Source organism: Trichoderma breve, chromosome 1 (assembly GCF_028502605.1).
Source record: "Trichoderma breve strain T069 chromosome 1, whole genome shotgun sequence".
Classification (NCBI taxonomy): Eukaryota; Fungi; Ascomycota; class Sordariomycetes; order Hypocreales; family Hypocreaceae; genus Trichoderma; species Trichoderma breve.
In genome coordinates this window covers 6,262,787-6,287,547 of record NC_079232.1, presented here as the reverse complement: position 1 = coordinate 6,287,547, position 24,761 = coordinate 6,262,787, and the positions used below count along the sequence as shown (strand labels likewise).

Genomic DNA, 24,761 nt, shown 5'->3' with positions numbered 1-24,761 from the left:
AACCTACATCAGATTATCGTATTGAAACACAACCCTGTAGTTCATCGAAAATAAGAGTATATTCTCAATAGCTACCTCCTTATACGTCAACAGAAATACAAAATTACTGGTAGACTACTCTCAGAGGTTCTCTCAGAGGTTCTTCCAGAGGTTCTCTCCTGATAAAGTACCAGCTGTTTTGGTCACTGCTGTCGATTTCATATCCCAGCTCATTCTCGACTAGACGGACCAAGATCAAGGGAGAGATGGGGTTGACACGGCCACCAGATAAAAACGCGGGTTTGAGGGTGAGGGTGTCGTAGATGGCGCTCTCTTTAGGGGTGAATGGGCTTTGGTCAAGCGTGATGTCGATGACGGGGGGCTATTATAAGAGGCATGTGTCAGCGGATGAGTTTGCAGTGTGTAAAGAGCTGAACAGGAGGGATTCAGGGTGGTGATAGAAGAGACTTACTCCCTTTGTCTCAAATATGTGTTCCATTGCGGATATCTGCTTGCCAGAACGACGGCAGTTCTTGCGGAGGTATTCGGCGAGAAATAGACTAGGAGAGTGACTGCTTTTGACGATGATGCAAGCCCGACTAGCCTGAATGCTGAGATAGTACGGATGTCTGAGGAGAAGCTCGCTTGGGATCTTGACGTATTGCGCTTGAGGAATGTGGTAGAGTTCGTCGCTGTCAAAGGCAGAGAGTAGTTGCTTCTTGAATTCAAGATTCAGGCCAGACAAGTCCATTACATTGGCTTCCGGGATAAAAAGGACGAAACCTAGGACTTTATCTGACCATACGACAGAAGGCGACTCTGCTTGGTGTATCTGTGCAACCGTATGGGTTAGTTGGACAGTTTGCACTGAGCCGTCTCTCGTCTCCCGCCTCTTTTATCTGTTCTTTATTTCTGTCTTGTTCTTGCAAAGCAGAGCGACTCACCTTGATCTTGAGTCGGATTCTTCCGTTTCTCCTATCCACGTTGCGAATCAATTCATTCTTCCATTTCCAGTTTGATTCGTCTGTTACGAGGCCTATAATGGCTTCGCACCAAGCGACAATAGCCTCTGTAACGGCATGAATCGTATGCTGCGCATTACCGTATAGCTTGTCAAGCTGGGGATAGTGTATCTCCCAGTCACGCGAGCATATCATGGGGCGATTAGTGACACCTTTGACATCTGCCATGAGTGTTCTGACGGAGGGGCTATTACGCCAGTAACGATCGGTAATGTGAAATCTCTCGAAGTCGAGTATTCGGGAGCTTTGGCATATGGTTGTTAGCTTGAGGGACGTGTTGAGCAATGCTGACAATATTTGAAGAGCCCATGTCTCTAGATGCTTTGACTCACTTTGTTGTTTCAGCCACATGGATGCCATTTTCTTGGACAAGGTTGTCCATCGCAGCGTGAGCATAAGAAGGCTCCGAAGACCTTCTAAACAGCTTGAATATCTCCCAACAGCCTTGGGAAAATCTCATCGACGTGCTCCTGATCCATGCCTTATTTTATACACAACAGAACCTGTGCCTAGGACAAAGGGCCAGTCAAGGATTCATCACATGGACGCCTTGTATATTATGCCTTTGATCAAGATCCAGATGGGCGTCAATACGTTGACCAGTTACAAGTGGTATATTGGTTGGGTTGACATCTTCAATCTCTTTGGTGGCTTTCTTGGCCATTTCCCTCCCTCTCTTTCTTTCTCATCGCTTGAGCATAGCCTATGGCTCAATATGTCTTTCAACTCATGAACTAGACAGACTGGCGAAACATGGTCGAATATCTGGCAGACTGTTGACATCATTCTGTAGGCTCGGCACTGCCATCCCCACGACTTGAGCCTCGTGGCAGTGCAGAGAAGAAGAGTAGTAGAGGAAGAAGATCAGAGGGCAGGATGAATGTTCTGATGATGTGCTCATCTGGAGTTGAATCGCTATTTACCACAATCGTGTTTCCTACAGCAACCAGATCCATGTCCCGCCCAGACAAGACCGTCTCTGGCTTTCAGCCGTAGGGCGCTAAGGACGCGCCGGGCTCGTGTCGATTTGCCTTGGCCTGGGGTTTTATTGCGCTCAGGCCAAGAGGCGTTCCTTTAGCTGAATGTTTAGCCTAAATTTTACGCTGTTGAAAGACTAATGGCCGGCGGCAGGCGGACAGTCAGGCGGAATCGACGAGGTGAAAGGGGGCACTTTGCATCTCGCCGCAGTATAAAGGCCCTGTTGAAGAAGAATATCTTTTTTGTTCAAGTACATTCCAATCTTTGCTGTAGCCGCTGTCTTTGCAAGAAACGATATTAATTCTTTGCTGTTGAATATTCCTCTCAAAGTAGACATCATGAGCCGCCTTCCTCCTGTCGAAAAGTTCTCGCTTACAGTTCGCAAAAACAGTCAGTAGCTCTCCCCTCAACATTACTGCCCTCGAAATCAAAAATTGGTTCTGGGTTCACTATTCTTTTTTTCTTCGTTTTATTTTATGTGATTGATAAGAAATTTGACCGTCCACGTTTAGTTCGCGATGAATGGGAGAGCAAGAAAACCGAGTATGAGCAGAGGCTCTCTGATCTGCTTGGCGCGCCGTGGAAGATCGATATCAATCTTCCCCAAGTCTGCGCATATGCCCAGGATGGCTATGCGAAAGAGTCGCCTGGCTCAATGATTGCTTCGTATGTTGGCCACGCCTCTTTTTCTTTTCAGAAAGTGAGCTAATTTGGTCAGATACATTGACGGCGTTTTGTTTCAGCTAGATCGCTTCATCAGCAAGCATGGAGAACAGGGCAAAACCGAGCTCAACACGATTGCCTCGGCCCAGACCATCTCCATGGACCTGGACGAGGACAAAAAGTTTTCCTACTGTGGCTGTAAAATCTCTCCTGCAGGACAGCTGGTCATTCTCTTCCGCGAAGGATATCTAGGAACCAACACCGATTATGCTTGCTCTCTTGAGAATCTTGAGGGTGCTCTCAACGAGGCTCCTGGCGCAGCCGCGACTAGCCAGCGGCCGATGAGCTTCGTTGCCCGCGCAGCCATCCGAAGTGATTGGGACACCGAGGTAGAATCGATCAAGGCAAAGCTCAGCAAGATTCTCAAGAAGGATATCGCAGTAGTACCGCAATTCGAGCAAGCCTTTGGCAAGCTTAGCGCCGCCAAAGACGCTCCGGATGTCTGGGAGCGAAACCTGGGCATGTATCTCAAAATGTACTATGAGGGCCTGATAAACTACCTCGAGTACCAGAAATTCGGCGAGGATGACATGCTGTACGAAGCATTCAACGAGGGCGTTGACAAGGCGACAGTTGTATTCCGCATTGTCGACAAGGGCGAGCTGAAGCACTCTACCTACAACGAGTGCATCATCGAGGATGGAACGCTGATTCTCCAGGTAAGCTCCTCGTACCATGTGATGTACAGGGTCCAAATTCGACCAGTTGCTGATTAAGTCGCGTTCTAGACTATTCCTGAATATTTCGGCACAAATGTGAACGACATCGCGAATAAACTGATGGATCTGTTGTAAGTTGGTGAATGGGTGGTTTGTGGGCTGGGGTCATGCGTCGCCAGAGTTTAGAGTCATACCTGTACCTTGTTCTCCATACATCCCCTGTAGCAAAACCATCCGCTGGCAACAGACGGAGTGGAGGTGTTTGAGCCAGCTCCGTTCACCTACAGCTTCGTTACACGTGTTGATGCAGGGTGAGGCGGAAACCTGGCGGCTCTGGTTGGTTGATTTTGGAACCGGCTTACAAGCATGGAGTGCATGCGGCCCACCGCTCAGGTATGAGATGCTTGACCGGCTGCATGTAGGGAGTATAATAGAGCGCATAAGATAGAGAAGCGACAGCAATTCATTCGCCTGTGCAAACGACCATCCCCAGAATTCGGCTGAAGGCTTTGACTGATTGATCGAATCTCTGCTGCAAAGCGCAGCCCAACTGATGCCAAACCTGCAGTGTTTGGCGATTTGAGAGGAAAAGGCATCGACTTGTAGAATCACCTCTCAGGAACTGACGGTGTGGGCAAACCCCGCGACCCAAAGGTGACTCGACGCAGCTTCGTCTACATTTCATAGACGTCGCTGGGGAGCTGCACTTTCTCCTTTTTATTCTTTTTAAATTTCAATCTCTCGATACTCTTTCCCTCCTCCTTTGTCCTTGGTTTATACACTGGGGCAACAAATTTGGTGCTGTAAAAATATTGTGAGACACCGACTCATGCATGATCGCTGATCCGCCATGTTTGTATGCTGACAACCTCACTAGGCGGCCCGCCATTCTGGAAACATGCCGGTATCCAATGCGAACGCACTCGCTGAGAATAGGGCAGCTGCAAAGCGTCAGGCCGTCACTACTGTATCGGTTGTGACGCTCATCTTCATACTGTGGCCAGAGCGGTATATTATTTTTCGAAATCTTTGCCTGGTCCCTGTGTTGGCCTGGCTGACTTCGCTGGTGTTTGATCTGAAGCATGGGGCGTTGGATGCATGGGATGGAGTCCCAGCTTGGTTCAAAAGAATCATCGGAGCAGATGATAATACAAGCAGTAATGCCAGTGGGCCTTCTCGTAGGGGAGCCCGACACCCGCAGAACCAGGCCACAACATTCTCGGACTATGTGCTCATGCACCTTGTCGACACGGCGTCTTGGATCAAGAGCGAAGCTGTCCGGCTCTGGGGAATAGTCGGGCCAGTCATAGGAGAATGGATTCACCAAGCCCTCCAGCTGCTCATATCTCAAAGTTTGTGAAAAGCGATCCGTCCAATGTTCCACCAGATACAAAACCTGGTCGTTAACCATTCCCTTTTCTCTGATTAGTACCAGCAAGCGAGAGTTCATCATCTACTTGGGCTGAGAAACCGGCTCCAGAATTCACCCAATTCTATGGCATCTTGATAAAGTCTCCCCGTGGCCCCAGGGCTCCTCCTCCTTTTGCATCTCCTTTCATGATGCGAGATGCCCCAGATAGATTCATTCTGCGGGAAAGCAAGGATGCGACCGATCTTCCTTCAGTGCTCAGCGCTTGGGACACGGATTCTCGTTTGTCGTTCTGCCTGATCGAGAAGGCGATTTGGGATGACAGAGATCTAACACTGAGGAACAAATTAACAACCGGCACGTACTGGAACATTTCAATCCAGGGACGTGGATACCCTCGCAATGCGATGGACAAGTCCGAGGTTGGACGAATCAGTGCCATTGAGGTGATTGGGCTCGGAGACGGGCAATACGACGCGTTGAAGAAGTCTCACAAGTGTAAGTGTGCCGAAATTTCAACCCATGTCTCATCGCCGATGCTAATGAATTTTGAAAGGCCACCGGCTCCTGAATCAGGACTGGAAGTACACAAAGATGCACTGGGACGATGTTGACTTTGCTATCATCCTCGCCCTCTTGGTGTTGGGTCCGACCGCAGGCACGAAATGTGTCCAGCTTTATCGAGCACTGTGCAAGCTTAGAGCGGAGCAAGTTGAAGGCCCACGACGAGGCGCTCCGAGTATAGATCCTTTCCTCATCGCGGCAGCGACTGGAGGATTGGCAGCCCCATTTGTGTTGCCGCTGATGGCAGGCGGCCTCGCTGCCGCCGTGATGAAGGGCCGCAATGGTGGTATGCCAGAGCAGAGAAGGAAGGCATACCGAGGCCTGATGATTCAATTCCCAGAGGTCAAAGTGCTCTTTGAGGAAGAGGAGATGGCGCAGAAGGAAGAAAGTAGGGAGAAGAATATGGGAGAGAACGATGACGACGACGAGTGGAAGGATGAGGGAGATGATTACTATAACGATACCTTGAGCCCATTTGATTGGTAGGGCTGAGTGAATTAGAAAGATAAAATGCAAATACCACAGGTAGATAAGTCTAAGGCGATAGAAATTGAGTTTGTGCCATAAACGAAGCTTGTCATTTTGAGTTTCTCTGCATGTGACGTGACAGCAGTCAGGACATAAGACCGATCCATTGTACCCGCCACGTGAGGTATTACATGCCGCTATTACTGCCTCCATTTAATCAATCCATACTCACACTCTCACTTGAGGTGTGAATATCGAGATTATTGCCTCTTCTAGAAAAGATGTGTGTTGGTCGTCAAGACCTGCAGCCCCGATATCTCGGCCGGCTCCCTCTCCGGCACGCCTCCCGGAACTCGAGTTTGTATGTACCTCTGCACTAGCAAAGACACTGCCAGGTACGAGTAGCCACTTCGCACGCCCCGAAACAATCCAAGACCCGCGCCATGCAAGATTCATTTGGCAGCGTTTCCAAGAATAAACACGAGGCGCCACCCATCTTGTGTAGCTCTGGCCAGGCCCCAGCCAATGCCCTGAAGCATGCCCCAATCGCCCGCTGTTAGTGGCTGCGGGACCTTGCTGCTGAGGCGGAGGCGCAGCAGCGCGAGAGAAATCCCACTGTGTCCATACACGATAATGCTCCGTAGTACGGATTACCTTTTGGATCCTATAAGATTGATGCTTATGATGATGATGAGACTTGTATTATGGCAGCTCATGCATACCTACGTGAGAGGTTTTCAAAGAGGAAAAGACAATACAAGAGGGCATCCAAAGACTGATGTAAAAAGAGAGGTGCACCCCCTTATCAGTACAGTAGGTACATCTTCAGGGGCCAACCCGCTCTAAAACCCACCGCCGCAGCACTGTCGAGTCCCCCAAGCTCCCCGTCGCACAGTGCCCTCAGCTCGGCTCAGGGGCACCAACACCCCCTGGAAGGCACATGTACCGTCCACTTCTCACAGCTAAAACCAAGCACCATGTGGTCATACCCTGAACGTCCCCACCTCCCCCCCCCAAAAAAAGGGTGCATAAGATCCTCATACAATCGAATGCATCAGCCACAGGGCCAGCAGAATATCCTCAGCACGAGTATGTCATTTGGATTTATTCGCACACCCCCCGAATGCGGCGTCCGTCAGTGTCAGCCTCGCCCTGCACGGAGTTTCTAGTTTCTAGTGGACTGCTTTTGGCTTTTCGCTTTTGGCCTGCGGTTTATTTAACATTGTCTGAATTCCAAGCGCATCGTCGTCGTCCAACTCGACTTTCTCTATCTCCAACTTCTTCTCCCTGCGTCTCTCCGTCGTGCCATTTCCGTCGCTTCTTCCGCCCTTCATTCGTTTTTCGCGTCCTTGTTCCATCTCCCGCTTATCTACGAGTACACGACGCCTCCGATTTAATTGATTGACCCATTGATTGAATTCAATCGACGTAGCCCGCCTCTCCTTGTCCCGACGCTAGCACAAAGCTACACCAACTCTACTCTCGCCGATCGACGAAGCTTCGCCTCTAAATCAACTCTCCTTTTTCTCCTCTTCTCCTCTGAAGCCTCGATCGACCCTTCATATTCAAACATGTCTCCCGCCATGATTCCTCCCATCACCGTCACCACCCCTCAGGATGGCCTCTTCTCCGAGTCCCTCATCTCTCCAGATGTCTCTGCCTCATTGCCCCAGGGCTACCAATTGCGAGCCCTTCGCCGCACCGACTTCAACTCGGGCTTCCTCGACTGCCTCCGGGTGCTGACCACGGTCGGCGACATCAGCGAGGAGAAATTCCAGAAGCAGTACGACAACATGGTAGCTCGCGAGGATTACTACATTATTGTCATTGAAGACACCAGCCGCGAGAAGAACGCTGTCGTGGCCACCGGTGCCTTGATAGTCGAGCACAAGTTGTAAGTTGCTCATTGTCCTCAATACCAATACTACCCCTGATCTCCTCGGCCTCAATTACACAGTAGCTAACCTTTCATTCTCCTCTCCAGCATCCACAGCCTGGGCAAGGTCGGCCACATCGAGGACATTGCCGTCTCCAAGGACCAGCAGGGCAAGAAGCTCGGCCTCCGACTCATCCAGGCCCTCGATTTCGTCGCCGAAAAGATTGGCTGCTACAAGAGCATCCTCGACTGCAGCGACGCCAACGAGGGCTTCTACGTCAAGTGCGGATTCCGACGAGCAGGCCTGCAAATGGCCCATTACTACGAGGGAGGCAAAAGTAAACACTAAATCCCCTTCCTCCCCTCCATGAACACACAAAACACACGAGAAACACACACGAAAAAAAGAGTCATTTTTTCAAACAATTACGACGCGTCATATCTGAGTTAAAAAGTCTTTGCGGCTTTTTTTTTTATGCATAGCTGCTGATGGTTTTGTTCTTTTTTCTACGGCGCAGGCAAAATCTAGAAAGGTCCAGATGATTATTAGACGTCAACCAGCATGACAAGAGATGGTGGGATGAATTTGCTGGGCAATTAATAGAATTTTTTTTTTATCAAAGAAAGAGGAGCTCTATGTCTCGTATTGATGTGATTCTATGTATTACTAGTCATGCTTCCTGTTGGTATGTGCCGACTGGTTATCGTCGCTTTGCCTGGGCAACAGGGCAGAGATCATATGTTGCATTCCACATCAATTACATGTGCTTTAGGAACATCCTACCACACTAGAGATCTGGATGATTCCACACGATGTACGTCCACTATTGAAAAGGAAACCAATGCTCTATCATAAATCCTAAATATCATCTAAACATACTCCGTACAAGATCCTCTACCGTCCCATCCACCCACCATCCACCACTAAGACATGCCCGCTCACATACGCACTCGCCTTGCTCGCGAGATACACCACCGTCCCCTTGAAATCCTCGGGCGACCCCCATCTACCCGCCGGGATTCTCGCACTGATGCTCGCCAGTCTCTCCGGGTTGTTCAGAAGCGCCGTGTTCATCTCCGTCTCGATGTACCCCGGCGCAATGGCGTTGACCGTGATGCCCTTGGCCGTCCACTCGTTGGCAAACGACTTTGTGACCTGGCCCACGGCTCCCTTGGACGCCGCATAGGCGGGCACGGTGAAGCCGCCCTGGAAGGTCAGCAGCGAGGCGAAGTTGATGATGCTGCCGCGGCGGCCGGTCGCGGCGGAGACGGGGAGGGAGAGCATCTCGCGGCCAAAGTCGCGGCAGAGGGTGAAGACGGAATTTAGGTTGACTTGCAGAACCTGTAATATTCAAACGTGTTGTAAGCATAACGTCTTTTTTCGCTTTGTATACTCTGGGTATAATCCTAGCAATTGCTCAACAGGGCAATCCGCAGTAGACAGCAGCACGTACATCGTTCCAGTCGTTGTCGGGAAACTCCTCGCAAGGATGCCTCCTCTGGATGCCGGCACAGTTGACCAGAATGTCAACCTTGTGGCCAGCGGCCGTGACGTCCTTGGCGATGTTTGCGACTTGCTCTTGCACGGCAAGATCAGCCGTGAATACCCATGCCTTGCGGCCAGTCTTTTCGATGGCCTCTTTTGTCGCCGTCGATGTGGTGTCTCTCTGTGTCAGCTCTGTTAGCTTAAGCTTTCTATCTTCCTACTACCCCTCTTTCTGTGCTCTCCCCTATCCCCATGACCGTCTCAATTTCTCTTCGCAAATCAATCGAGCCATTGATCTACCTATTCAGCCCTTATTCCTTACCTGGATCAAGATAATGTCTGCGCCGGCCTCGGCGAGCCCAACAGCAACAGCCTGGCCAATGCCTCTGGTAGCACCAGTGACGAGAGCAGTCGAGCCCTCAAGAGAGAATATGGAAGCCATTTTTGAAATTGAAATTCGACGGAAAAATAGGACAGCGAGGTAAACAAGAGGAATCAGTAGTTTGAAATGAAGAAAACCAGATGCCGACAGAAGGAAGCAATAACCGACCCCCAACTGACAAATTACAGGGTAAACCGTATGACGCTGCGAAATGGAGGGGCAACTTCGAAGCTGCCCCGCGATTCTTCAATAACCGACGCACCTATTCCGGCAACTGTTGCCGGTACGGAGCCAAGCCACTCTCCACGTTTCTCTTTCTTTTAGTTATTTCGGCTTCGATTTGCTTGTTTCGATTGGGGACCGGCTTAAGGTGTGGGGTTTAGCTTGTCACCGGGTTGGGGAAATGGCCGGATCGTGTTACTGGGAACGGAGAATTGTTTGCTTACTGCCTTCGATATCGGAGGCCTGGTGTGATTTTTGTTATGTCATTGGGTATTGGGCATCTAATGGGTTTTGATGTAGTTTCACATGAGGTGCCGGGATGATGTAGCTAGCTGGGTAGAGGGTTTAAATGGGGGGCTGTGGTTTATTCCATCAATCACAGTGGAAGCTCCGTGATTCTACGTCCTACATCTTCTATCTCTATCGATACAGCTTCGGTTCTTCAGCTCCAGACCAGAGCCCAAGCATCACCTCTCCAAGATTGATTGAACATCCACCATGTCTGTCGAAACAGTTAAAGCTTCCGTCTTACACGGCGAGAAGGATCTGCGCCTCGTATGCCACCCAATGCAGAACCCTCCATCCCCAGATCAAAGGCGAGAGGAAACCTTGACAGCCCAACGCAGAAGCTGACTTCTTCGAATTCTAGGAAGAACGCAGTCTCCAAGCTCCCTCTGCGGACGAGGTCCAAATCGCGGTCCAATCCACTGGCCTCTGCGGCTCCGACCTGCACTACTTTGGCCACTTCCGCAATGGCGACATCCTCGTGCGCGAGCCGCTGACGCTGGGCCACGAGTCCAGCGGCACCGTCGTCGCCGTGGGATCTGGTGTCTCGAACCTCAAGCCGGGCGACCGCGTCGCCCTCGAGGTTGGCCTGCCGTGCGAAAGCTGCGAGTACTGCGACAGCGGGAGATACAACATCTGCAGAGGCATGAAGTTTAGAAGCTCGGCCAAGGCGTTTCCTCACATGCAGGGAACGCTGCAGGAGAGAATCAACCACCCTGCGCGATGGGTCCACAAGTATGTTTCTACAGCTTCTTTCTTTTCTATATATATCTATATGATTGCCTATTCTGAGCATGACTGCACATATACATGGGATATGGCGACATGAGCTGACAAGAGGCGCACAGGCTGCCCGAAACCATCCCCCTTGATCTGGGAGCCCTCATCGAGCCTCTCTCCGTCGCCATGCACGCCCACCGCCGCGCAAACCTCACTTCCGAATCCACAGTCCTCGTCTTCGGCGCCGGAGCCGTGGGCCTCCTCTCCGCAGCCGTGAGCAAAGCCAATGGCGCCACCGCCGTCGTCGTCGCCGACATCCAAAAGGACCGCGTCGATTTCGCCGTCAACAACGGCTTTGCGGACGCGGGCTTCGTCGTTCCCATGGCGAGGCCGCAGACGATTGAAGAGAAGCTGGCGTATGCGCAGCAGGTCGCGGAGCAGGCCAAGGCCGTCAAGGTGAATGGCAAGGAGGTCGGCGAGGTTGGCGCCGTGTATGAGTGTACGGGTGTGGAAACTTGCTTGCAGAGCGCAATCTACGTAAGTCCCCTTTGATCGATTGGCCGCTGTTTTGACTTTGATTTTTGACATTTAGTAGGCTACGAAACCTGGTGGAAAGGTCATGATTATCGGCATGGGTACTCCCATCCTCACTCTACCCATGTCTGCGGCCGCCCTTCGGGAAGTCGATCTCGTCGGTGTCTTCAGATACGCCAACACGTATCCCGCGGCCATCGAGATGCTGTCAAACAAGCCAGCAGGTCTGCCAGATCTTCAGACACTGGTCACGCATCGTTTCAAGGGACTTGACCATGTTAAGGATGCGTTTGAAATGGCGGGCAAGATCAAGGATGGGGAGGGCAAGCTGGTTATCAAGGTTGTGGTTGACATGTCATAGTTAGCATCTGGCAAAAATGGTTAGAGTATCAACGATGTTACGAGTTTTATGGCGGGCGAGAGATTTCAAAAAGGCGAATAAATGTAAAGATATAACACGGGCTGTATATATGCTAGTTTAACTCAATTGTAACCATTCTTCCACTCCTCCAATTTTATTTACTCTATGACTTGTCAGGGAAGCCAAAGTCGATTCCGAACGGTGGGTAGACGTAGCGCTTCAGCTCGCCCTTGCTGGCCAAATCGTCCGAGTAGGCATTCAACAGCTTCAGATCCTCGTCGTCCAAGGCGACAATCTCGAGGTTGGCCTTGATGCGAGTGGGCGTAACCGACTTTGCCAGCACTGTGCTGCCACGGCTCACTGCATGGAAGAATAAGTACTTGCATCTTAAAATAAAGTAAAGGATTTGAAAGGGGACATACCGTGGTAGCTCAGCAGGACGGTGCCTGGAGAAACTCCCTTCTTCTCAGCAATCTTGATGACTGGCTCGGCGCTCATCAGAGGGCTGCCTGTGCTTCCTAGAGGGCTGTAGGCCATGACATGGATACCGTGCTCGCGACAGAAGTCGACGATCTCCTGCTGGGGAAGGCTGGGGTGATTCTCAATCTGGTTGACGGCGGGGACAACGGTGGCGTGTGGGATGAGCTGCTCGAGGTATTTCTTGCTGTACTGTTCCGTTGTGTTAGACGAGCACTTGTTAAAATGATCTCCATAATGATGAGAGAACACCTACGTTGCTGACACCGATGGCCTTGGTCTTGCCAGTTTTGAGAACAGCCTCCATTTGCTTCCAGCCATCGACGTGGTTGTAGTCGAAGATGACATCTCGCTTGCCGTTGGGCAGGGTAGGGAACTTGTCGTGGTTACCTATATGTGATGCGAAATGAAATTAGAATATGACTGTCTTTTTGGGAGTAAGACAAAGTGCGTGTGCTCTTACCATTGGGGTTCAGAAGAACGGGCCAGTGCTATTCAGATCCGTCAGCGCCCATAATAGCCATCATGCATATATATACCTGTACTCACCACCAGCAGCAAGTCGACGTAATCCAGCCCCAGGCTCTTCAAGCTCTTGTCCAGACCCTCCTCAACTCGAGTGTTGTACGTTGCCCACACCTTTGTCACAACAAACACATCCTCGCGCTTCACGCCTGCCGCGAAAGCCTCCTTGAGGCCCTCGCCAACCTCGTCCTCGTTGGCATAGCAGTAAGCGCCGTCGACGAGCTTGTATCCGTTCTGGAGCGCATAAGAAACGGCCGTCTGAACCTCACCGGCCTTGGACTGCCATGTTCCTGCAAAAGTCGCAGTCTCGATTAGCCTTGTTCACCATCAAACAGCTGCCCCTCCCCCGCCATTTGACTCTGGCCCCTCTCAGAGGGTGGGTGAGACATACCGAGACCAACAGCTGGCATCTCCAGGCCATTGTTGAGCTTGAATGTAGTGGTAACCATTTTGACAGTTCTTCTTCTTTTCAGGAATTTCAAAGCTTGGGCGAGTATGATTGTTTACAGAACCGAATCCCGCATCTGCGCATGATGGGCAAACGTGCTCCCTCCATTTATGAATCAAGACCCTGTCCCCAACTTCGCGAGCAAAACCCCGATCTCGCTTCCCAAATAGGTCGTCTTCGGCGGGCATCCGCCAAGGCACCGCGACCAAGCGTCGAAATGGTTCAATCAAAGACCGGCTTGACTGCGTGGGGGCGCCACAGCCCAGATTCCAGCCAAGGAGAAATCAGTCCGTCTTCAACCAGCTTCGGGTTGCCTTCGGCCGAGGGGCGCGGCAAGCGGAAAACCGGTGCATTTCTCCGTCGCCTTGTTTGAAATGGATCGATCGCAGAGCCCATCAACGCCAACGTCATGCACGCTCTTAAAGCACGCTTGTATGCACATGTATGTATGCGGTATTATCACATGAAAGGTTGGGGGTGCTTATTATTACAAGATAGTTTCGAGTCGGTAACGCAGCAAAGGTGGGGAAGCTTGAAGCTTGCATAAAAGACAAAGCAATTCCCGATGCCAACAACGCCGCGTTGATTATCAAACACTCCTTGATGCCGCTGCTCTGTGCCTCTATGTAATTCTACAACAGAGTCTGCGATGCGTTGAAGAGTTAAGAAAAGAAAAATAAGGACAAAAGAGGACAAGCAGGGGAAACATGGAAGACCCTTATACATCGAGACACATGATACATTTTGAAGAAAAAAAGGTGAAAAAGACGGGGGAAAAAATAACATAACCGTCCTGTGGTATCCGTACAGCTGCATCTGCGTCGTCTATAATCCAATTGCATCTCTTACCCTGAGACCAGAACCCATAGTCTAAAAGCACGTCCCAGTTAGTTTCTTGAAACGCATCGAAACGCCGTATGAAGTATCATCACTTACAAGAAGAAAATCATCAAAACTCCAAACATTTTGGCGATTAGCCATCGGTTGCTCGATACCCGCGACCAGTATTTCATCAGTTCGCGCTGCGCCCCCTCCACATTGTCTACAACATCTTCTGTGTTGGCGTCGATTCGCTCAATCATTTCGCTCTGCTCAGAAACCATGGTCGCCAGCTGGCTGAAGATTCCTCCCAACTCGTTGATTGTTCGCTCGATGGCCTCGATGGCCTCTCCTCTCTGCTGAATATACGAGTTGGTAGTGGTAGCCTCCTCCATCATCAACATCTGCTGGTCGCCCATGGGACCTGGGTTTAAGGAGAGAGTGTCGTTGCCAGGCGCGGGCGATGCTCGGTTTGGAGTTCCGTACAGAGGCGAGGCAGACTGCTGTAGTGATGGCTGTGCATGCTGAGATACCGAGGATATAAAGTTCTCGGTGCGTGACCTCGACGCCTGGATGTTCTTTGTTCGAGCCTCCAACACGTCCTTGAAATTCACAGAGACATCAGTCAACTTGCCCTGAAGCAAGTACACCACGTTTTTGTTGTGCTCGCCCTCCTGGTCGGCCTTGGGATGCTGCTGCTTCGACATTGTTTGTAGGGCACCGATCTGCTGGTTCAGCGATGACAAGTCTTGCTTGATGACGAAGGTAAGCTCGTTGATTTCCACCGGCCGGTCATCAAAGAGGGCACGACGCTTTGCGACTGCGTATCATGTCAGTTTGAAATTCAATGTCCTGCTTCTATTCATCCCAACATGTGGCCACTCACGTTGCGCCAACTTCTCCAGCTTGCCCATGGTGGCCGAGATGCCTCTTCCAATCTCTGCCGCCTTTCTGGCAAAGTCTGATCTTCTCGCCCGAGCATCTCCATTTGCCGCAGACTTTTGCGCGTCGTTGAGCAGCGATCTCCTCTGTGAGCCCACCTTGTTCGCACTCTGGCGACGCTGGGCCTGGGCGAGGACCGACTTGAACTCGGCGGTTCGGTCCTGAATAGATGCGACAGCCATCTTGCCCTCGTAGACGGTTTCTGGAGATTATTGGATCCGGACAGCGACCAGCGCGTCTGGCGAATGTAACTGAGGGGGGCGAGATTGGTAGGGCTGTTTCCGCGTGTGCGTTCGGCGTTCAAGGCCCCTTGGGTAAGGGTAAGCCTTAGGATCGAGATCAGGTGGCTAGCCGGGGTAAAGATGATGCAGCAATCTCGGCAAGATTGCAGTTCTTGCTGATTAGTCGTCCACCGTAGGTAGAATATTAAAATCGGACCTTGACTCTGGACAGCTTGGACTCGGGACCAGGTGTTCGGTTCGGGTCGGAAATGGGCGATCCAAGCAGCTGATGGCGGCAAGGATGAATTAATTAAAAGAGGCTCTGCGCAAAGTAAGACGTAACTCGAAAAAGGTATAAGGAGCGAAGCCGTCAAATGATGGTTGAGAGAGTTGGATGGTTTCGGACGGCTGCTAGTTGCGCCAGGGAGATTTGATGAATCCACGTTGCGTTGCTTCGGATTGCGAGGCGCCACACGTGCAATATCAGTGGACGGCGGCTCAAAGTAGCTCCCCGGGCCCGGCAGTATGGAGAAATACTTTGTCAATGTTCAATTCGTATTGGCCTTGTGGGTGGGCCGCGGGAAGCTGGGGGGAAGAGCATAGCCACAGCGACTTGCGAGGGGGATCTCGATGCTGGAACACTTGTAGCCTCTACTTGCATGAAACTGCAGCCGCCCTTGTTTCATAGAGTACCCGATACGCGTTCATGCCACTCGTTTAAGCGTGTACACTCACCAGCCACAGCGCTGTGACGCGCCAGCCTCTTGCTATTGCAAGAAACATTTCAGTGTACTTGGCAGCAGTACCTCTGCTATCACCTGCTCTCCTTGTACTAAGCAGGAGCATAGGCCTCAAAGTGCCACGACGATCCGCGCTTCTTCCTTCCTCTCCTCCTCCTCACCAACTGTGACGATCTCTGATCGCAGCGCCTGTCCGTCTTCGTTGTAACAATCATTTGTATTGCCGGCGTCTTCTCTTCGGGCTGTTTCTCGGCCCTTGCCGACGACTTCTCCGCTTCAAGTAATAATTTTCGCAATCGCAAAAATCAAAGCAACGACCGTCTCCCTTGTTCCATTGTTTGCCTGTTCACGGTGTTCGTTTCGTGCCGGCATTCCGCCTGGAAAGGGCGAAAGCATCGCGCAGCCTCCTGTGCTTTCTTTGTGGAAGCATGCTTTGCGATAGACAATAGAAGGTTTCGCATAGTGACCAAGACGCAATGGAGGACTCGTACAGTCACCCAGTGAAACGTGCTCAGACGTCTCTGTATGGCTGTCCCTCTCGCATCACGCTTGCTCGGCATTGTCCACTGACAGAAGTTTGATTTATAGAACCCCCCAAAGTCAGCAAAGCCAACAATCGACGGCCTATCAGGTCAACGTGAGCCGGAAGAAGACGAGGAAATGGGTCGAGGCTAAGGTCCAGAGCTATGACGGCGACGACTGGGGAGCTGACGAGTACGACGAAGAGTCGGATCATGAGCCTCCTCCGCCTCCGCCAATCAACCCCTCGCTGCGCACATTCTCTGGCACCGACCTGCTACACTCTCGCCACAACACTCCCAGCCCGGCCTCGAGCTTGAGTGCGCTGCCGTCTCTGCGAACACAAGCTCACCAGCAGCAACAGCAATCTCCCGCTGTGCCACCGGCCAACCAGCCTCCGCGCATTGGAGTTACTTCGCCTGTCGTATCAGATGTCTCGACTCGTAGTGCCTCGGAGTCGTTTGCCAGCGGCCATGTCGTATCACCCCAGCCCGTGACTGCTTTCCAAGGACGTGAAGGCGACGGCAACCTGTCGCTAGCCGGCATTGCTCAACTGCCTTCACAAATTCAGCAACAACAACCAGCTCCCGGCGGCTATGATGTATCACGCTCTCCCAGCTTTGATCAGGCTATGAAGCCCACATCTACGCCTCCAGCTGTCGTTGATCGCTCTGTATCGCCCCAAATTTCCGCACCGGCACCAGCACTGCCGCCCGCGGAACAACCTCCCCCCATCATCTACTCGCCTGACAATTACAGTCGTCTCCAGGATGATGTGGACCGTGAGACATTAGCCGGGGCACCTGGTATTCCTCCCAGCTCTGGAGCTGAACAATTCACTGTGTCTGCTCCAAAACCATTGTCTAGCGAGGATAGACGAGATACTTGGGAAAGAGACGACGATTCTTCTCACGGTGATCACCCAGAAAACCAGGGAATCCGTCCTGACTTTGAGTCTCAAGCTGGCATTGACCGTGGACGAATGTCTGTTAGTCCAAAGTTGCCGGATCTTGCTCGCATGTCCGCGTTTGGGACGGATCTCTTCGCCTCTTCATCGAGCAACAACAACCTTTCGAAGCAAACTCCTATCAGTGAAGATCAAGCGGATAGAGGCGAGCCGGCTACTATTCCGGCAGCTACCACGGCGGAATCTCGCTGGCAACCTCCCGTAGTGCCGGCCGAGGACGAAGATCATTCAGAAGCCCCAGGGGGTGCGCCTCTCTCCCAGCCTAACAACCTGTTTCCTGGCAGAAACATTCCAGTAATTCCACCATTGCGAACTCCTAGCCCCCAACCGCTCGCTGCAGCCCCCTTTGACCCCCAAGGCACCAAAATCACTCCTACAGAGCCTCTTCAGCCTTACAGAGGAGAGCCATTGCCAGAGTTTGAGGCCCCTCAGTCGTTTCAAAGAGTGCAGACTTATGGCACCGACAACTCGTCTCCCATGAAGGATAGTCCGTTGAAAGAAAACGACGTGCTTAGTGACGAGATTATGCGAACTCTTAGCCCCTCGGGTGCAACCCCTGCTGATGTCAAGCTCAGCGATGGTCCTCAGCTGCATCCTCCAGAAGACCGGAGCGGCGTCAGGGAGAGCAGTTACACTCTTATGGACTATGATAGTTACTGGGCAGACACAGCAGAAGACTCGGGTCCTGGCCATGAAAATGTGCCGGTGCCGTCGACTGAGAACCTTCAGAGCACACCGGCCGCTACAGAGCCGCTTCCCGCTCCTTCAACGCAGTCTGGTTTGAAATCGCCCCCCGATACCACTTCTCCATCACCACCAGCTACGATAACGTTTGATTCGATGTTCTCTCCTCAACAACCCCAGCAACAACCCCAGGAAGAGCAGCAACAGCAAGATCAACAACAGCGACAACCGTCTCTTAGACGAAGATTTTCCTGGGAAGCTGAAGAGGAGCAGCGCACTCCGACCACTCTGGCTCAGACTCCCATACAAGCTCAGCCAACTACTGATGACTCTGCTGCTCCTGCGGTCCATCTCACTGGGCCATCCGGTCAACCATTTGAGCCATCCGTGACGAATTTCAGTACTACCGAGTCTCGTAGCCATAGCCCTGTATCCCAGTTATCACAGGCACCAACAACGGCGGCGGGATCCGGCTTGGGTGCCTTGGCGATTCAGACATCCAATCCATCCGGCAGCCTCCCAGGGCATGATTCGTCACTCCCCGAGCCTCCCTCCCCAGTGTCTATTTCTGTGATCAGTGACAACCCTTCTACCACTGCCCGTGAACAGGCGCGCATGTCCATTGCGGACGAAAAGTTGTTCGCCGACCAGGGCTCTGTCAATTTGGTGACGGGATCTCCACCTCCAGCTTCGGATTCTCACCCGGCCGTGTCTTCACCGACTTCTGCAGCGTCTGTGCCCGCTCCACAAACCCCTGCCCCTAATCTGAACCCACTTGCACAGGCCAAAGCCATGAACTTCCGAGATATCATGGCTCTATCCACGCCTACGGAGAGGATAGCAAAATACACTGAAGCACGTGAGGCCTTGGCAGCAAGGGATTCCGGCTTGGAGAGCTGGCTTTTATATCTGACGACGGAGCATCCCGAGCTTTCGGCATCCATCTCTGCCCCGGGAGGCCAGATGACCCCTCGGTCAAGCAACAACGCCTCCTTGCCGGTTGGATCTCAGCCCTCGAGCCAACAGCCTTATTACCAGCAGTATCTCAACGCCAGCTCGCCAAGCACGTCTGGGCCACAAAGCGGAGGTGGGGGTAGCGGTGGTGGCCGCTCAAGATTGGGTGGGTTGTCGATGCCATCTCAGATGTCCGGCAGTGCGTTTGGGCATTCGGGCAACCAGATTGGCACAAAGAGCAAGGAGTTCATGCATTCAGCTGGAAAGATGGGCAAGGGACTGTTGAGCAAGGGCAAAAGCAAACTGCGCGGAAGCGGGGACAAGGTATTTCATTGATTGATTTTTTCTCCAGACCCTACTCGCAGTGAGTGGGCCCTCTTTCCTCTTCATTCCCTGGACAGAATAATACTTTTTTCTTCTTCATCTTCTCTTCTTCTCATTCTCACTTGTTGCGGTTATTCTTCTTGATACGATTGGCTATCATGAATGATGCTCTGAGATTGAGGATATTTTGTACCCGCCCTTCCTCTTACACGGGACTAAAAATGGGGCATCATGATGTGACGGTGGCATACGAGATAGGAATTACACGGCAACATTCTTCTTTTGCCCTTATTTTCGACGCTCTGTTATTTGCCCTTGATCCCTTCACATACCCATTTTCCCGCATACACCTTCACTTGCCCTTGCCCTTCCCCTTTGCAGACTCTCCATACCCATACGATCCCATACATGCACAGACATGCACACTCATGCACCTTTCCGCCCCCCCTGCCCATGGACGATCCCCCCCTTTGAAATTATTCTGATGTGATGAATGAATATTAATGTTCTCTTCTTTCTTCTATTAGGTCGACACGATCCCTCCGGACCATCCGATGCCCAACAAAGCACAACGACGCTCGACATGGCGATTTAGCCTCGAGCCAAGACCTCGTGAAGATGATCCTGCCCCACATTCCAGCAGCGACATCTCCACGACACCGCCACAGCTGCCCGACCCGTCCCCGGTCTCCCCCTTGAACGCCGCATCTGGCCCTGGATCCGCCTTTCCATGGAGTGTCTCAGATGACATGCCAGCCCCCGACCCGTTCTCTGGGAGGCTGCCCGGCGAGGTACACGTCACATCGGAAGACTTAGTAATCTTCAATTCCTTCCTCCACGGGGCTTATCCGTCAGCAGAGCCGGAGGAGCATATATTCCCCGCTGGCCAAAGGAGCTCTGACTTGAATCCGGAAATGGTGACGCCGGACGATTGGGTCATGGTTCAGCATCAGGGTGAACAGAGTCAGGCTCAGAGAATGTCCATGTCGTTTAGGGCAATGGCTGGAGCAGATGATCAAGCACGACAGCAACAGAACCAACCCCTAGACAACTCGGACACGCCTAAGCGCAATTCCTCCTTTATCGGTCTGCCACCCATCAGGCGAGGCTCAACATTTGGCACAAAATCAAAGGCACGGAGGGCTACGGAGCGTTTCTCCCTCGATGACGAAGACGGTGACGATGGTGCTGACATTGATGCTCCTCCCCTCTCTCCAGTCAGCGGGATTGACGCGCCGATACATCCCCCAGAGGCTGTGATGGGCATGAATCAAGGGGGACGCAATGAAAAGGCTCTCCCTCCTCAGCCCGGCCATGGAGTGCCTATGGCCATGGGTGCGAACCCTAGATTTGGCCAGCAACAGAGTTCCAATGCCGGCCATCATCCTCACCAACAGCAACAGCAACAGCCACAGCAGCCATATCCTGGTGGACCGAACCCTCAATTTGCTCAAGGCGCGCCCATGATTGATAGCCTAGTTCAGAAACTTCCTCCTGCAGGTCCGTGGAAACTGGAAGAGAGTCATCTAACCGAGCCGCTTCACCTAACCAAAAAACGCTCCGGCACAGATTTTTCGCAACAGGATGCCTACTATGGGTACAATAAAGAGCTTGGATTAGAAATCCCTGCGGCTCCAATGCCTCCCACTCAGGGCCCTCCCGGGCGATTCAGAAGCGACGTACCCCCATCGTCCGCTCGGCGTTATCCAGAGCTGTTTTCACTACCAGGACAAGACCCACGGCAATTTGGTCGAGGCCAAGGATACCCGCCTCAGATGCAAGGTCGCCCACCAAGAGAGGGGGCAGCGCCTGTGCGACAGCAACAGGGAGGACCAGACGCTGATGAGCGTGGGCGTAGGAGAAATTCGGGCATCTTTAAAGAAATTGGAACACGAATTGCGAGAGCAACCTCGAGAGAACGACGGAGCTCTATTGCCGAATCTAAGCCACCATCTATACAGCTTCGAGGGGATGAGGTATCTGAAGTCAGTGTCACAACGGAGGATGCTTCGGACCGTAGAAAGAAGCGAGCCAGTTTCTTTGGGTTCTCTGGCCGTCCTTCCTCAACGGACCAGCCGCCTCGGAAAGAAGAGGATCTAGGCAATCAGGCACGCCAGCGGGATACACGATCTGCTGGGGCCGAGCCACCTGCTGACCCCCGCGAAGATCATAAACGCTCCCTCTTTGGTGGTGGTGGACAGTCCAAGATTGGCCCCGGCAATTTCTCTCGCTCATCAACTTCAAACTCCGCATTTGAGTCGGTCTCTGGTCCCAGTGGTGACGGCCGAGACAATGGGGTTCCGCATAAGAGAAGGATATCTGATATCGCCAAGGCTTCCGGCATTGCGGGCTTATTTGGTCGCGCACGTCAGGATCGTTCGTCATTAGGTGCAATGCCCCGGCAGCAGAACAACGACCAGGCCTTGAACCAAAGAGCCATGATACCTGATCGACCGCCCATGCAGCTCCCATCTTTGGATTTTACATCCGACCCTCTGGCTTCCATGTCTAGTTTAGGATTCGAGGAATCATTTCAGAACTACCAACAAGACGAGCATCAGCCACAACCACAACGAAGCATAGAACAGCCTATGCAGACACAATTCGGCAACTTCAATGCTTTTTCTGTTGGCCCTATGAACCCTCAAGCTCAACAGACTTCTCCGCTACCCACTACAGTTGGAAGCCAAGGGAGGACAGTTGCCTCAGCAGGATTGACTTCTCCTCAGTTCAACCAGCCGCCACAGGGCATTAGCCAGGATTCAGAGCGACAGAATCTTCAGAGCCATTTGCCACCCCTTGCGACCAAGACTCTGGTGCCGGTGCAGAACGTGAATACTACTGCTACAGAGGACCAAAAACCTTCCGGCAACGAGAGTTTGGAAACCCCAACCGAGTCCCAGTTAGACTCGGCAATGGACGAAAAGACCCCAAGGCTTCAAGAATTCATATTTCAAGAAAAGCTGGCAGCTCTTCAAATTGGGGAGGATAATGTAAGCGAAGAGGAGGTTCTGAGGTCTCAAACGGTATCACCGGATATATCCATTGTCTCCACCACCAAGACGGAGGAGCAAGGCCCCGTTCGATCACACAGCAATACCTCTGAGCATAGCGAGATGGTTGAGGGAGTTTTGATTACTCCTCCCCCTGAGGGGTCTCTTCCACCGGCTGCGGATGCTGACAATGCCGGCCATTCGGCCATTCACCATGATGTGCCGCCGTCAGTCCACTCTTTCCCATCCATTTCTTCGCTCCGTGAGAAATCAGATGCCAAGTCTATTCAGCAAGAAGGAGGTTCTGTACACCAGACTGAAGAGAGCGTAGCAATATCACCGGAACCGTCACCTCAAGTTACGAAATCTCAAGTGTCGAGCAAAGCCGCAACACCAGTGTCCCAGCATCAACAACTGCACTCGCCGGTTTTGGCGACAGTAAAGCTGCCAGAGCCGCAGAGCACCGATCTGCCAGCTACTCCTCGGTCTCAAACTAGACCTGAATCGCAGCCGCGGCCCCTCGACACGGCAGGGCAGAGGCAACTATCCACTCCATCATCACCGCTCCCTGCCGGTAACCAACCAGTACAGCAACAACTCGTACAGCAACCAGCAGTACAGCAGCAACCCGTGCAGCAACCCGTGCAGCAGCAACCAGTACAGCAACAGCTTGTACAGCAACAGCTTGTACAGCAACAACCCGTACAACAGCAATTCGTACAGCAGCAACAACCCGGACAGCAGCAATTCGTGCAGCAGCAACAACCCGGACAGCAGCAGTTCGTACAGCAATATCCTGTACAACAACAGCGTCCTGGACAGCCGCAGTACCCTGTCCAGCAGCATCCTGTCCAGCAGCAGCGGCCCATGCAGCAACAACCGGTGCAACAGCTACGGCCTCAATATGCACCATCAGTGAGCGCCTCTAATGCATCCATTGCTTCAGAGGCATCAACCCCGGTGTACCAAGTCCAATCCGGATCTCAAAGCCTATTCACCGGGCTCCCTGGGCCATTCGGGCGCGCGTCTACAGATGCTGCAGCGCAGCAGAAAGATAGCCAGGGATCGCGATGGAAAGGACTCAAGAACCGAGTGAGCGAGCAGATTTCGCAAAGGTCTCAGCCACAGCAACAGCAACAGCAGCAACAGCAGCAGCCACCGCAACAACAAAACATGAACCAGGGCCAGAATAAGACTGCTGTTGGAGACAAGATTAAAGGCAACAAGTTACTAGGCGCTCTGAGACGTACATCGAAACAGCCGGAGCTTAGCCAAAACCAGGCCAACGTTCAGCCGTCTCCCAACTCCAGGCAGCTTCCCAACCCGATCCCACAGCCTCATCCCCAGGGATATCAGCTGCAACCTGGACAGCCGCAACCCGGACAGCTGCAGGGCCCACGGCCTAATGGCATGCCTGCTAACACTCAACACTTGCAGCCATCTATGCAACCGCCTAATATGCCGAGAGCAAAGACTATGCCTCCTGGGCCCCCGCAACAGAATGCTCCCCCTCGAGACCAAACACGGTCATCAGAGCCGCGTTATGAAAGCGTCCCTATTCCCAGAGGGTACTCGGCGGTCCACGGCGAGGGCATGATGGTACCATCACCATATCAACCGAATGTTCGACGCCAATTTGGCCCCCTGCCTCCCCAGCAGCAGCAGCTACAGCAACACCCTCACCCTCATCCACAGATGCAACGACAATGGCAGGGTGGTCATCCCCAGCCCTTGTCTCTGCAGCCTCAACCAACTCAATTCCAAGGAAGCCCTCGGATGATTCAAGGTCCCCAGAACGGGGGGCTGGGTCATATGAGAGCTCCATCTGACTCACGATCCGATTATCTCAACCCCCAGAGTCCTGAGTCATTCAATACACAATCGAGCCGGCACAACAGACACAGTTCCCAAGGTAGCCAGAATAGCAGAGCTGAGCCACCGCGGTCTGCCAGTGACATGGGCAGCAATCTGGGAATGTCACATCCCGGCAGCCCTCAGCCGTCTGAAAAGGGAAATCTATCTGTCATGGACCGTCCTCGCTCTGCTTCACGAAGTCCCGCTGTCTCGGTTGGGGCTGATCAGAAGCCTGACTTGAATCCTAGCCCAAAGCCAGATGGAACAACTGATTCAAGCCGGGCGTCGAACCTTGGCATAGATGTAGAGAAGGCCCAGCAACTAGTGGAGGACGACCTTTATTCTGCTACACCCAAGGTTGTACCAGCAGTGGCAGGAGATACTGGTAACCCACCTGCCGCATCTCAATCAGCATCAAATGAGCAGGCAGAAAGCTCTGCAATGGCAGCGGGCAAGGCCGTCGTCGTACCAGCAAATGCTGGTGCGATGGCAGAGCTAGAAGACACGGAAGAAGCACGGAAGCGAGCCATCAGGCTAGCATCACAGGAAGAAAAGATCTTTTACGAGCCAGAGGATTACGAACCCAAGATGAGCGCAACGAGCTATCCTGGACAAGAGTGGAATCCTTTTGGCGAACCGGAATTTGCAGACTGGAAGGAAGATTGA

The 24,761-nt window shown here is 52.4% G+C and overlaps 9 protein-coding genes across 9 annotated transcripts; 5 read left to right on the top strand and 4 right to left on the bottom strand.

Moving 5' to 3' along the window:
• Positions 1-103: 103 nt before the first annotated feature.
• Positions 104-1,383, bottom strand: T069G_01830 (uncharacterized protein; the record flags this gene model as incomplete). Its single annotated transcript, XM_056169040.1, has 4 exons — positions 104-361; positions 452-811; positions 924-1,245; positions 1,334-1,383. The coding sequence occupies 4 exons, from the start codon at positions 1,381-1,383 to the stop codon at positions 104-106; spliced, it is 990 nt and encodes a 329-aa protein (XP_056034356.1).
• A 934-nt stretch (positions 1,384-2,317) lies between these two features.
• Positions 2,318-3,496, top strand: T069G_01829 (uncharacterized protein; the record flags this gene model as incomplete). Its single annotated transcript, XM_056169039.1, has 4 exons — positions 2,318-2,369; positions 2,492-2,645; positions 2,698-3,361; positions 3,431-3,496. The coding sequence occupies 4 exons, from the start codon at positions 2,318-2,320 to the stop codon at positions 3,494-3,496; spliced, it is 936 nt and encodes a 311-aa protein (XP_056034355.1).
• Positions 3,497-4,259: 763 nt separating this feature from the next.
• T069G_01828 (uncharacterized protein) lies at positions 4,260-5,780 on the top strand (the record flags this gene model as incomplete). Its single annotated transcript, XM_056169038.1, has 3 exons — positions 4,260-4,713; positions 4,791-5,228; positions 5,287-5,780. 3 exons carry the CDS (start codon positions 4,260-4,262, stop codon positions 5,778-5,780), a joined length of 1,386 nt encoding a protein of 461 aa, XP_056034354.1.
• Positions 5,781-7,345: 1,565 nt separating this feature from the next.
• On the top strand, positions 7,346-7,987 carry T069G_01827 (acetyltransferase (GNAT) family domain-containing protein; the record flags this gene model as incomplete). The annotated part of the gene is made up of 2 exons (XM_056169037.1): positions 7,346-7,656; positions 7,747-7,987. The coding sequence occupies 2 exons, from the start codon at positions 7,346-7,348 to the stop codon at positions 7,985-7,987; spliced, it is 552 nt and encodes a 183-aa protein (XP_056034353.1).
• A 546-nt stretch (positions 7,988-8,533) lies between these two features.
• On the bottom strand, positions 8,534-9,566 carry T069G_01826 (enoyl-(Acyl carrier protein) reductase domain-containing protein; the record flags this gene model as incomplete). The annotated part of the gene is made up of 3 exons (XM_056169036.1): positions 8,534-8,980; positions 9,093-9,305; positions 9,447-9,566. 3 exons carry the CDS (start codon positions 9,564-9,566, stop codon positions 8,534-8,536), a joined length of 780 nt encoding a protein of 259 aa, XP_056034352.1.
• A 660-nt stretch (positions 9,567-10,226) lies between these two features.
• T069G_01825 (alcohol dehydrogenase groES-like domain-containing protein) lies at positions 10,227-11,628 on the top strand (the record flags this gene model as incomplete). Its single annotated transcript, XM_056169035.1, has 4 exons — positions 10,227-10,283; positions 10,378-10,748; positions 10,862-11,270; positions 11,329-11,628. 4 exons carry the CDS (start codon positions 10,227-10,229, stop codon positions 11,626-11,628), a joined length of 1,137 nt encoding a protein of 378 aa, XP_056034351.1.
• Positions 11,629-11,791: 163 nt separating this feature from the next.
• T069G_01824 (aldo/keto reductase family domain-containing protein) lies at positions 11,792-13,079 on the bottom strand (the record flags this gene model as incomplete). Its single annotated transcript, XM_056169034.1, has 6 exons — positions 11,792-11,988; positions 12,051-12,297; positions 12,362-12,495; positions 12,569-12,596; positions 12,655-12,920; positions 13,022-13,079. 6 exons carry the CDS (start codon positions 13,077-13,079, stop codon positions 11,792-11,794), a joined length of 930 nt encoding a protein of 309 aa, XP_056034350.1.
• Positions 13,080-13,923: 844 nt separating this feature from the next.
• Positions 13,924-15,021, bottom strand: T069G_01823 (SNARE domain-containing protein; the record flags this gene model as incomplete). The annotated part of the gene is made up of 3 exons (XM_056169033.1): positions 13,924-13,948; positions 14,015-14,717; positions 14,784-15,021. 3 exons carry the CDS (start codon positions 15,019-15,021, stop codon positions 13,924-13,926), a joined length of 966 nt encoding a protein of 321 aa, XP_056034349.1.
• Positions 15,022-16,276: 1,255 nt separating this feature from the next.
• Positions 16,277-24,761, top strand: T069G_01822 (uncharacterized protein; the record flags this gene model as incomplete). The annotated part of the gene is made up of 5 exons (XM_056169032.1): positions 16,277-16,323; positions 16,389-18,315; positions 18,409-19,248; positions 19,776-20,202; positions 20,260-24,761. 5 exons carry the CDS (start codon positions 16,277-16,279, stop codon positions 24,759-24,761), a joined length of 7,743 nt encoding a protein of 2,580 aa, XP_056034348.1.